At 43.5% G+C, this 13,711-nt stretch overlaps 1 protein-coding gene across 1 annotated transcript in view; it reads right to left on the minus strand.

Moving 5' to 3' along the window:
* pitpnm3 (PITPNM family member 3) overlaps positions 1–13,711 on the minus strand; it is a gene marked incomplete at both ends in the record, with an annotated part of 100,714 nt that overhangs the window by 49,107 nt on the left and 37,896 nt on the right. Inside the window, 2 exons of the mRNA XM_084436711.1 lie at positions 9,259–9,479; positions 9,712–9,782. Coding sequence (XP_084292837.1) covers positions 9,259–9,479; positions 9,712–9,782 — 292 coding nt within the window. The remainder of the gene's footprint in view (positions 1–9,258; positions 9,480–9,711; positions 9,783–13,711) is intronic.

Below are 13,711 nucleotides of genomic sequence, written 5' to 3' on the forward strand. Positions count from 1 at the left end.
GGACTTAGGAGCAGAAAATACCCACAGCCCACCGCGTCTCATGTGACACAGTGCTTGAGTGCATCCGAGTCATGATCCGAGTGCATCACACATAAATGATGACATTTGCCGATAACACAACATCCGATGGATGCCCTGTATCTGCTGCAGATGTCGTAGCAAATTAGTTAACACACACACACACACACACAGACATACAACAGTCCACTTCCGGCCTTAGGCCTGGGTCCAGTACCCCCTTCCCCTCACCCTACCCCGGGTCCGTATCCTCTTCCTACCCCAACCCTACCCCTGACCCCTGCCTCTACCTGGACCCAGGCACACTCACACACACACTGACATACACCAGTCCTGGGCTCAGATCCCCTTCCCCTCACCCTAACCCGGGTCCGTATCCTTTTCCTACCCCCCACCCTACCCAAACCCCTGCCTCTATCTGGGCCCAGGCACATTTATGCACACACAGACATACACCAATGTTTGCCATGTCTCTCCTATGATGTTATTAGCCTCTCTTACTCTGAAAATGTAATTTAATGTTATTTATTGCTCTATAAATGTTCTTAGCCGGTAGACAAACATACTCCAGGAGCTTGCTCGATCGCCTTGTTGAGAGGGGTCAGGGAAGAATTTTTACAGCTCACTTATCTGGCCCTCGGGTGATTACTGTTTTTTGCTTCCCTCTTGAATATGTAGGGGTGGGATGTCTGCCCACCTCCCTTGTTCTCTGTAAAGCGCATTGTGTTGCCTCTGGGTATGAAATGCGCTATATAAATAAAGCTTTGATTGATTGATTGATTGATTTATCTTGAAATCCACATGCTGCAAACATATCCCACCAAACATAATTTTTTAATTATTATTAAATTAAAACAGACGTCAATCGGTCAATTTGCAGAGCCGAGCGGAGAGCTGAGGGGAGCGTCAGAGCAGCCTCTGCGTCGGAGGGACGCGGCAGCCAATGAAAACGAAGTGGGAGGGGCATTGAGCTAAATTGGCTTTGGAATCTTTGGCCTCTGACGCCGCTGGAAGTGCTGTCCCATTTAATTCATGGCCCTGCACCCTCTGGCCCTTCCAGCTGACGTCAATTAAGTGCTCAGGCCTCAGGCCGCAAGTGCGAGGGGCCGCTAGGGTGGTTTGCGCACTCAGATTGGGATTCAGCTAAAGTGGTCAGAGAGATGGAGGGGAGTGACAGACAGGTTAGGGGTGGAACAGTGTCTAGTGAAGATGAGATCCAGCTGGTTGCCGGCTTTGTGAGTAGGAGGAGAAGAAGAGAGGTGAAGATCGAAGGAGGAGAGGAAAGAGAGAAGAGGTTCCAGTTTCTCACTCTGGATGTTGGAAGTCGCCGAGAAGGATGAGTGCGGACCCATCGTCAGGGAAGTGCGAAACTATTGTATCGAGCTCCTCTAGGAATTCACCAAGAGGACCTGGTGGGCGATACACAACAGCAATGGTGAGCTTGATTGGATACATGACAGAGACAGCATGGAATTCAAAAGAGGGCGGGGAGAACTGTGGAATAGAGAAGAGTGAGTATTTCCATGTTGGGGAAATGAGCAGGCCAGTACCACCACCTCGCCTCACAGATCTGCGAGTGTGGGAGAAAGAGTACACATCTGACAGGGCTGCGGGTGTGGCAGTGTTCTCTGGTGTGATCCATGTCTCGGTGAGAGCAAGGAAGCTGAGGGAGAGCAAGGATGCATAGAGAAATTCAGCTTTGGGCACTGCCGACTGGCAATTCCAAAGTCCCCCTGTCACCACTTGCTCTCTGAGTTGAGACAGTAGGATAGAGGAGGTTAGAGTGGTTACGGAGTCTGGGGGTGACCCAGTGTCTGCGTGACCCCAGGAGAGGGAACACAACAGGAATAGGATGCAAACACAAAATGGTAACAAAACAGGCACAGAAGTAAATTGCCTGTTGCTGCTGATTGCTAATCGTCTGCCAGGAGAGTAGGCCACTCCCTCAGGGCACTCAACAGGGCAATTAGTCTATCTCAGGCAGAAACTAACTCTCACAATAGAATTGACTAACAAAGCAGCTACGACACTGTTGACTAAGCACTACCTATTAGAGTAAGAAAATGATACTTAGTAGGTTCTAGTTCAGTCTGTAGATCCAAGTTCCTTCCAGAGGTTTTTAGTTAGCCTTTATTGTACTATCTGTGTGAATGCATGTACATGCATGATGCCTTGCGTGATGTGTTCTTGCAGCACACCAGTTTCCCTAAGGGGACAATAAAACCTCTAACTAACTAGAGTGTCTGCAGGGCTATGGGAAAAAAATAGCAACTAGAAATGGTGCTGAAGGAGCACAGACCTCTGCCCATTAATGCAATTAGTGGTTCTGTGTGCACAAATTTGATATTGTTGCATTCATTAGGTTGAGATTTTTATGCCATTCCAAACCTCGTGACCTTCCCATGTCGAGATATGGTTGTTTCAATTCCTTTCATTGATAATGAATGAGGGGAATTTTTAGCTCCGGAGGTTGTCCAAAAAATGAATGGAGGTGAATGGACAGCCATGTTTGGGCATCTGGTGGACCCACCCTGTGATTTTGATCCGATCCAAAATGTAATGTGTTCTAAATTGACCCATGCTACACCCCCTCACCAAGTTTCATGAAAAGCGGTCAGGTAGTTTTTGCGTAATCCTAGTCCAAAAAGTGAATGGAGGTGAATGGCCGACCTGGCCGTGTTTCAGATCCGCTCCAGAATTTCATGGGTTCTTAGTTGACCCATGTTACACCCCTCCACTGAGTTTCATGAAAATCAGTTTGGTAGTTAGTTGTAGTGTAAACCTGCTCTAAAAAAAAATGAATGGAGGTGAATGGCCGGTCGTGTTAGGTCAGCTTGTGGACCAGCCCTGTGATTTGGATCCCTCCAAAATGTAATGGGTTCCAAGTTGGTCCATGCTACATCCCTCCACAGAGTTTCATGAAAATTGGTCTGGTGTTTTTTGCATAATCCTGCTAACAAACAAACAAACCAAGAAACAGATTGTGGACCCACCCTGTGATACGGATCCGCCTACCGCTGCATACTACAACTCTCACCTCTTCTCCGTGGTCTTCATTACCTGATGAGCTTAGCACCCCATTAAATGTATGTATTTCCTATTTGTCTCGTTATTTGATTGTTTTTGTGCTTTTTAGTCCACCGTACAGCACTTTGGTCAACCACGGTTGTTTTTAAATCTGCTTTATAAATAAAGTTTGACTTGACTTGACTTGCACTGTCACTGGGGAGGAGGAAATTAAAAAACAGAAAGGTTAGGAGTTTAATATTCCACATGCCTCGAAAGGCGGGCAAATGTCAGTAGAATGTTAATTAACATAGCAGTGTCTGATAAGAAGGCTGTCTGCTTCATAGCACCGTTTAACCTCCAACACAACTGCCAGCCTGGCATTCTCCACCCAGTTGTCCCAATGTCTCAGAAGAGACCAGCCTCACCCAGCTAGAAGTTTGTATTTATTTCTTGGTCACTCGGATATTCAAAATTACACAGAAAAAATCACTGCTCTCTGGAGAATTCAACCCACAGCAATTGTCAAATGGAGCCAGCTTTATCATGGGCTGTTACTGGTTTAGAGACATCAGCCCTCTCTAGTCCTTTATGCAGCCTGCCAACAGGCGGGCAGAAAGGGCCGAATGGACTGAAAGGCCAAATCAAAAAGCAATAGAAAGAGGCTTTCTATACAGACAGGTGAAAATAAAATCGAGGGCCTGGAGCAAAAGGGGCACAAGTGACATCTTGGGTGAAAATTAGTTTTATATATAATTTTAAAAGTCTTCATGAGCTCTAATGAATGGTAAAAGAATAAGGATATAGGACATGTAGTGACTTCGTATTCTGTAAAGTCTAAATCTGTAGCCACTTCAGACCAGGGATAGATTAGGTCTACATGCATTGAAAAATAAGAGTTCAAATCAATGTGAGAATAAAATGAATCATTTATTCCTTACAAACAACCCTTCGTAGCGTGTTTCCCCAGTCTCTCCCCCTTCCACTTCAGTAACCATTCAAATACAGGTGGGAAATCCAGGTAAGCATGACTTGTAGCAGGCATTACCTCTTTAAGGGCAAGTAAGGCAGATGGTAGATATAGACGTTTGAATATCCAAATAAAGTCATTAATGTTAGCTTAACTCATTAATCATAATCAAATAATATCACAATAAGCCCTCAACAAGTCGTTTGCATTCAGCAGTCCATATTGTATAAACGGCTCCTAAAGGAAAGAATATTTTTTACTTTTAGAATTTAGAGCAAAATAGGCATAAGTGCACAAACTTGGTGCACAAAAGGTGTACAGTATGTGCACTAGCTTGGCCATGAAAGGCATAAATGCACTATCTTGGCGCACAAAAGGCAGGTCAAGAAACGCAGGTGAAGTTCATTTACGCCTGTAGTGGTGAATTCTGATAGTGAGGAAATGGCTGTATAATGGAAATACTGTAGTATAAAATTATAAATCTGAAAACATATTGACCAAATGCCATGCTAGCTACTGTAGCAAGTACCCCTATAATCAGGGTGCGATTTGTAAAAAACCCAGAGGGGGGGGGGGTCATTTTCAAATAAAATTTAATGTCCAGAAATTGAACAAATGTAAACATCAGAACAAAGCAAACGACTGTATTCTCTTATTGTATTCTTATATATACACCCAACAAAGTGCTAAAAGAAAGGACAAACCATACGATGTTAGGTTATTGATCACACTGCTATGAATGTAGAGCTATCCCGTCCTCATCATAGACCTTTAGACCTCATAAAAAAAAGTGATATGCGTAGGCTAGTTAAAGGTAGGCCCTATGTGCATTATAGGCTACATCAAATCACTGCTACAGTAGGTCTGTGCCTTGAAAGCAAATTTGAACACCAGCCTATCTATCCCGACAAATCTGTAGGCTAACATTCAGCATAGATCCATCTTGGTCCACAATCATGTGCACTTTCACCGGTAGGCTAGGCCGCAAGGCTGAAAAGAAAATCTGGAACACAAGATAAAATATAAATTGGTATTGGTTTCGTGAAAAAGAGGCTAAATTGGTGGCTGCGACAGCGTGCTGCGCTGACTTGGCTATCGCCTAGTATCGAGGATGAGAATAGCAAATCAAAAGCAATACATGCTGACGATTGGCCACTTATCACCCACAACAATAATTTTATTATAATAAAATATTAATCCTGTCACTTACCGATGTTGAGCACTAGCAGAAGAGTCTGCTTTGGTGACGGACCTCTGGCGTTTTGGGCAGCCTCCAAAATCCTCGCAGCAAAATATGACGAAATGCTTTGTTGCCCCCGTTTCATTGCTAATTCTTGCTAGTTATGCCGTGTTCCAGATAGGATTTTGAGCTCGTAAGTTTGATGTCTGAATGCGTGGCATTCTGGATAAATGTAAACAAGCCGATATGGTAAAAGCTTGAGATTTGGCACATTGTCAGAGCTGGCAAGCTTAACATTGTATGCCTAATTTCGCAATGCTAAGAAATCGTACGTTACATTTAATTTATTGACATCATCGACTTTTCGCCGTTTGCATGGTCACGTTCAGGTTTACCTTAATGTTAGCTAGCTAGCACTAGCTATCTCTTGTCAACATATTTGGGCATAATTACATACACATAGCAGGTTGTAGTGCATAATCGTTTGTATTATTTTGATAACAACGTACAAATTAACTTTACGTTGCCCTAAAGTTATCTTTGTCGCCATACCCATGGGGGCTGCCATCTTGCTTAGAGGGCTGTGTGACGTCAGAGAGCGCAACTGGGAGTACATCGATCTGTACGAGTTCACGGGTGGGAAGTTACGGGTTTGACTGCCATTCCAGAGCATTTTCACGTGTAGGAGGTCGGAAAAACACGAGTTACGGGTTGCCTGGAACGCGCCATTGGAGTAGGCGCTTGGTTGACAGTTGCCATGACAATCAAACGCGTGGTTAGAACTAGCTGTTGTAAATCATTTTAGAAATAGCTAGTATAGTTTTTCTAAATTGCGCCATCTATTTTCGGGCACAGGAATTGTAGCTATATTCAGTCTGACCAGAAGCAGGGATAAAAACGTATCCCCACTGGCGATAAATATGAATGATCAGAGGAGGGGATATCAAAACCAGAGGGGGGGAAATCCCCCCCATCCCCCCCAGCAATTCGCACGCTGCCTATAATTGCAAAAAGGTATACCTGGGCACTTCAACAAGCAAGACACTGGAGCACTCATATCGTCTATACATTTGTTGCAGAGGTAGCAAACAGAGTACGTTTTGACATCCGTCTTCTTCAGAGTCAAATGCAGAACAAAGGAAAAGGCAGGGTATATATATCCTCCCACATAATTGGATAATTGACAGCCATCTTGAAAGAAAATATATATAATAATATGTATGGTACATGAAATTAATAGAGAAATCGCCGCAACACATTACTACATGTAGATAGCAATCATCCCAAACAATTTAAACGCAATATTCCAGTGGGTCAATTCCTCAGATTAAGGTGCAATTGTAGCAGCCCTGAAGAATTTAAGTGCAAATCCAAAGAGATGCAGGAATGCTTCTTGGAAAGAGGTTACAGTAGGGAGGATATCGATCGGGCATTCAATAGAGCCAAACATACAGACCAACCCTCTCTACTGTCCAAAAAGGAAAAAGAAAAAGCCCCTCCACGTATTTGCCTTTCAACTGACACCACCTCTAATCTTCCGCTTGTAGCCTTCAGAAGAGCACGCAACATCAAAGACTCTGTTGTGCATAGCTTCATGCCCCCTACCGCAGCTCCCAAAGGTTGGCTACCTCGCCCCCCTGCTGGTTTTTATTGCTGCAGCCACTGTACACACTGCTCCAACTCCCACAAGGCTAAGTTCTTTTATCATCCCCTAAATGGAACCAAATATGAGATAAAATAATTTATCAAATGTAACTCTACCCACGTTATATATATTGAAATGCCCTTGTGGTCTAATTTATGTAGGTCAGACTAAGCGAGCACTTAAAGTAAGAATTGGGGAACATAAAACAGCCATACGCAACAGGTTTTGCCTGCAATGGCGCGCCACTATGCTGAAGCAAACCACAGTTCAGTCTCCTCCCTCAGATTTCTGGGCATAGAAAAAATTAAGCCATCCCCAAGGGGTGGCGATATCATCAATAAATATATACCCTTAATTAGGCATGTAACGATGCCTCGCGATGCAGCTAAAAATAGTTTTTTTTGTGTCACGATTCAAATCGGTGCAGATGAAAGGCCATCGCAATGCCCTTTTTTGAACAGCAGAGTGGGCGCCACCTACTTTTGACTTATTTCTGACAGAACTAGAAACATGACAGCAGCAAACGTGGATATGTCGAGTGAGTTCGAAATCGAGGATGCACCCGCAAGTTTCAAGTCAGATGTGTGGATGCATTTTGGCTTCCCTGTTTTCAGAAAATCGCATCGTCAACCCTGCATCGTGAATCGCATCGTGAGTTGAGTGAATCGTTACATGCCTACCTAATGCAGCTACCTCTGGTGGAGTTAATGACCAACCAAGCCTCTGTTTCCTCTTTTGTTTTGTTTTGTCTTGTTTAGGTAGGTTACCGTGGGAACCAATATCCAGAACATGTAAATATTTGTAAATAATGATATGTATTGTTTCTATTTGTGATTATTGCTGTTTGAGGTAATTGTGATCAATGCCATTATTTATTATTGATTTTTCTATTAATTTGATGTATCATACATATAATTATATATTTTTTCTTTCAAGATGGCTGTCAATTATCTAATTATGTGGGAGGATATATATACCCCGCCTTTTCCTTTGTTCTGCATTTGACTGTGAAGAAGACGGATGTCGAAACGTTAGTCACCATGTTTGCTACCTCTACAACAAACGTATAGATGATATGAGTGCTCCAGTGTCTTGCTTCGGGTAGTCAAGTTGAAGTGCCCAGGTATACCTTTTTGCTGTACATGGTCCTTTACTGTAGAGCACCAAACCCTCGCATTGGAGATTTGGCTGAAGCGCATTGGACCTAACCCTTGGAACTACCCCTACAGTATAATTGTACAGGGTCCACAGTCATGCCACAAAACTGTTATTCTATGCAACAAATAGCAGACTTTCGTGAGGTTATGAATTGAGTAATAGTGTAAGTCATAGAGTAATGGTACAACATTTTTATTTATTAATTTTTATTCATGAAATTGTTTTTAAATAGGTTGTTCTGTTATTTTGTTGTTAATGATGATTATAAAACATTTAAGACTTATTTTGGCTTGTTACTCGGTCTCTATTCTCTGTCTATATTCTGTCTCTCTCTTCTAGTATTAAGCAATTGACCACGAGAGGCAGTGGATTACACAGGATTTTACCACAGCTACGGGGCGTTGTTAGGCCAGACGCGATAGTGGAGGGCCTAAAACCCCCGTAGCTGTGGTAAAATCCCATGTAACCCATCGCCTCGAGTAGTCAATTGCTTTTCTACAACGACTACTACATATACGCATATATATATATTCTCAAAAAACACTCAGTTTTAACATTCAATCATTTATTTACCGATCATTTTAGTATTTGATAAATCTTCTGTGATAGGCTAGGCTATAGTTCTGAATTAAATGGTTGCCAGGCAATAGTTGTTTTTTTTTAATCATATTTTTAAATATGAATTCCTTGAAACCAGGGGTGCGTTCAAATTCAGCAAACATAGCGAACGTTGGCGAACTATTTTCCGTAAGCTTTGTGTTCGCCGCAAACGTTTGCTAACAGAAGCTAACAGTCTGGAGAGGTAGTTCGCCAGTAACGGAACGAGGATCACAATGGACCCAGGCTTGCTGGAGATGTGCTCCCAGATGGGGATTGTTGCGTTTATGCGAACTATTTGGAATGTTCATTAAAAGCTGTTCAAATGTGACCGTTTGGAGAACGGACATGTTTGCGACGAACGTTCGCCTCTGTTAGCTGAATTTGAACGCAGCCCTAATCTCTATAAAAGTATCAAGTGCTCAAATATGTTGTTTTTAATTTAATAAATACTATCAATGAATAGTTTGTTTTTGCTCTCCTGTAAAATTCTGAAATTGTCACTTGCGCCCCTTTTGCGCCAAGCCCTCAATTATATAATGCAGGCAAAAATGAAGTGAAGGATACGTCTGCTGAGCCCAGCAAGCCCACTGGATTGGGGACCTGCATACCCAATAAGGTTCTGTTCTCCATCTCCCTCTCTTTCCCCCGTCCCTGGCTGCCCTCAGCCATGTCGTCACTCACTTGGAGACGAGGGAGAAGGCCTCGGCACACACTGCCGGGCAGGGTACCAGCTTGATCATCACGTGTTCCGCTGCGGCCTGGAAGTGTGCCTGCGCCACCTTCTCCAGCACAGACGCTAGCGTGGCGGCATCGCCAGCCTTGGTGCCCGGGTCCCCACCCACTGTGTCCAGGATGTTCCCGCCATGCACCACCAGCAGCAACACGTGGGTCTTACACTTCTTCTACAGAGGAGAGGAGAAAAGAGGAGAGGAAACGAGGAGAGAAGAGAGGATAGGAAAGGAAAGGAGGGAAGAAGAGTAGAGGAGAGGAAAGAAATGGAGAGGAGAGGAAAGGGGGGGAGCTTTGCACCAAGAATTTCTACAGTATTCATACATGTAAGCCAGCCAGTTGTGTGGCTGTGCAGGTTATAGAGGTGTAGTCAATACTGTGAGAGGGGTCTCATCGTGATCCTACCTCCATGTCCTCCAAGCCGTCGATGCTGCTCTGAGCAACACAGCGTGGTCGGCCCAGGCGGTAGAGGTCCTCTGACGAAAGACGGAGGGAGAGAGAGAAAGAGATGGAGGGAGGGGGAGAAAAATGTAATTGCATGAGCTACTTCACAGACACAGTGATAACAGAGGGGAAGATGATTATTGATTGGAGGAGCTAAGCAATTTCAGTGTTACTAAAGACATTGCTTCGTTTTTGTTATTCACCATACACAGTAACTGGCAGACGAGCCTCCAAATATTGTGTGCCTTTACGATCAAATCTCATAACCACACTTACTGTACCACACTTACTGTACCAGTGAAAAGTCAATAGTGATACAGTGTAATAGAAGATTCTGTCTAAAAGGCATGAGATTTGGCAGCCTGCTATCCTCAAATAATTGGATTGTGGGCTTGTGAGAAAAAAAAGTCACAACAACGCAAATTAAGCTTGCAAGGTCGAAGGAGGGGGAGATACTGTATGTTGCTGTCTGGCAGTATCCCTCTGTGTAGTGGGCTCCTGTCCAAACTCATTACCCCCCCCGGAAGCTTCCGCACGCCCTATCATCTTATTCACTCTCTCTTGCTTGGTCTCTGCCTATTTCTGGGTTATGTGCTTTGCTTGCCGCTTGTTTATCTGGTCTCCCTGGCTGCCAGGAGAGACTCACAGTCGCAGTCTGTCAGCTCCCTGCTCCCCTCAGTCCTGGCTGCTCTCTGTTCCAGTGAGCCCTGAATGCCTGTCTGTCTGCCACCCGCCTGTCTGTCTGCTACCCACCTGTCTCTCTGCTACCCACCTGTCTTGGTGAAAAAGCTGAGTTTTCTGAACAAGAATTATCTGCACATTTAAAAACACTGTCACTTTACACCAGTTGCCAGGCTAGAAACCTAGGTGTCATACTTGACTCAGATCTTAATTTCGAAACCCACATCAAGAGTATTATAAAGACAATAACTCAGTTGATGGCTATCAGGACTCCATCTCCCATTTCACACAATGGTGCCTGAACAGCAACCTGCTACTGAATGGGCAAAAACCAAGAAATGGTAATCGCCCCCAACACACCCAGCGCAGCCCACAACTCCATCCACAACCCCACCGACATCAACAACCTTGGACTCACCCTGGACTATAAACTGAGCTTCAATCAACACATCATTGACATCCACAAACGCAACCAATCAAGACTCTCTGCCATCCGCACTCTCCTACAAGAGCACCATTCAGCCCATCCTCCTCTACTGCTCCCCCTGTTTCTTCAACATGCTCACTGCCCCCAACAAAAACAAACTCTTCCGCATCACACACACACCGCCTCTAAAATCATCGGCCTCCCCACCCCCAACCTCTCAGACCTCAACAACCAAGCCATCACACATAAAGCACACATCATAGCACATGACCCCAGTCACCCCCCTCCCACGCATGTTTCATTCTGCTCCCATCAACCCGCAGATACAGAGCCCTGGCCTGGAAACGGGCCCGATTCAGTAGCTTTGTTCCCTCTGCCATCTCACTCCTCAACAAGACACCATGATAATAACCCCTCAGTCATCATATGCAATGTGTACAAATGTATGCACATATGTGTGTATGTGTAAATATGGTTGGTGATTATATGTAATTGTGAGACTGTATGGTAAATGTGGGGATTGTATGGCAATGGGTTTGTATCATGTGTAGCACTGTACAGACATGAAAATTTAATTTCCTGTAAAGGACAATAAAGAATCATATCTAAGACCTCTTGTATCACTTAAAAAACATTGCGAAGGTGCAACCGTTTCTCTCTCAGGCTGACACTGAAAGATTAATGCATGCAGGCTGGACCAGCAGGCAAGACATCACAAGCAGGCTGGACTACTTTACTGTCTGGTCTACCAAAGAAAGCTATTTCTAAACTACAAATGGTACACAGCACTGCAGCACGAGTCCTCACTAAAACTAGACGGACAGGGCACACATCACACCAGTCTTAAAATCACTGCACTGGTTACCTGTCAGTTTGAGAATAGACTTATCTCTCCTGTACATGCCTATGGATCCCACAGGTCGAACAGTTCCAAAAGCAATAGACACGGAGAGGCAGCTTTCAGTTTCTATGCTCCCAGCCTCTGGAATAGCTTGCCAGAGAACCTAAGAAGGGCTGAAACTGTGGATTAAAAAAAAAAAAATCTTAATAAGATAATTAGGGCTGCAAGTAGCAGTGAGCGGGCCCTCGCACCCCACGCGTGTCGGGGTGTGGCACTGTTAAAGGGTGTGTTATTTCGGTGTCCAGTACTGAGAGAAACGTCCTGTCACCAGTAGGGCTGGGATAAATAATTATTTTGGATAATCGACTAATCTAACGATCATTTTTTCGATTAGTCACGATTAGTCATTTGTTCCGGTCATGCCTTGAATCTCTGCTTTCTGTAGGCACTGCTCCTCTTCCGGCCTCTAGCTAGAGTATTCCTTCAATAATTCACTTAATTGGTTATCTTATCTACAATCTACACCATCCATGAATTATGTTTTTAACTTTTAACCATTAAATGCAATATAAATTATCCCTTTTTACTATTTTCAGTCATGATATTTGATATTTATCATGATATTTATTGAAGCCTAATCATTTATTGTGCACTGAGATAACTTGTGCTACAATCTGCTTTTGTTTACTTGGACTAAAAATAGGGAAAGATACAAACAGAAAAATGTATTAAATATCTAAGATATGCTAGAGTATTCCTTCTATAATTCACTGTGCTGCACTGTACTCTCCTACAATTACTTATCATAGAGAGTCTACCTACATATTTTCATCTTATGTACATATTTAGTTATATAAAAACGACCACAAATCATCACTATGAATTATGTGAAGTGTCGCCCTGTAAATATTGCATAGCGATGCCTCGTCATTGTATGAGAATTCCATATTACTGTACCAACGTTACTGTACATAGAAGTTGGTGGAATGGGAGTTAACACAGCCCCCCTGCAGGATTCCAAGTCGCAGCGCTATCATCAAAATTAGCAACCCAGTAAAAAACCGACACAACGGCGCTAGATTTGAAAACTGGAATTATTACCTTGATGAAGCGTGAGAAATGTTGTGTAAATCGGACAATGTATGTAGGAGTTATGATGACTTCCTGCTTGACCTGTAGGCAGCGCTATAAGTATGACTCAATACTGACCTAAAGATGTGTTCAGGACGTGACCTTCATCAAGCATGAGCAATTTGGGGTAAATTGGATAATGTATGTAGGAGTTATGAGGACGTCCTGTAAGCAGTAGGTGGCGCTATAATTATGACTCAATACTGATGCACAGATGTGTTCAGGATGAGACCTTCATCAAGCGTGAGCAGTTTGGTGTAAATTGGATAATGTATGTAGGAGTTATGAGGACTTCCTGTTTCACCAGTAGGTGGCGCTGTAGGTATGACGCAATACTGACTTACAGATGTGTTCAAGATGCGACCTTTATCAAGCATGAGCAATTTGGAGTAAATCGGATAACGTATGTAGGAGTTATGATTACTTCCTGTTTCACCAGTAGGTGGCGCTGTAAGTGTGACTCAATTCCCGACGCATAGATGTGTTCAGAAAGCGACCTTCATGAAACGTCAGCAATTTGGTGCAAATCGGATAATGTATGTAGGTGTTTTGAGGACTTCCTGTTTCACCAATAGGTGGCGCTATAAGTATGACACAATACTGACACATAGATGTGTTCAGGACAGAACCTTCATGAAGCGTGAGAAATATCGGACAAATTGGATAATGTATGGAGGAGTTATGAGGACTTCCTGTTTTATGGCGAAATGTCAATATTTGGCAATATTTGCTCTACACTAACTTGTTGAGTAGTAGCACTGTTACTGTAACAAAGTTACCTGAAAAACATTACAGTTTTACTTACAGTACCACAGAGCATTCCCCTCATACCACAACCACAGGTACTGCGTTAGCCATTGTGGTTGAAAGTAGTACTGTAG

This window comes from Borostomias antarcticus (assembly GCF_949987555.1).
Source record: "Borostomias antarcticus genome assembly, chromosome: 1".
NCBI lineage: Eukaryota > Metazoa > Chordata > Actinopteri > Stomiiformes > Stomiidae > Borostomias > Borostomias antarcticus.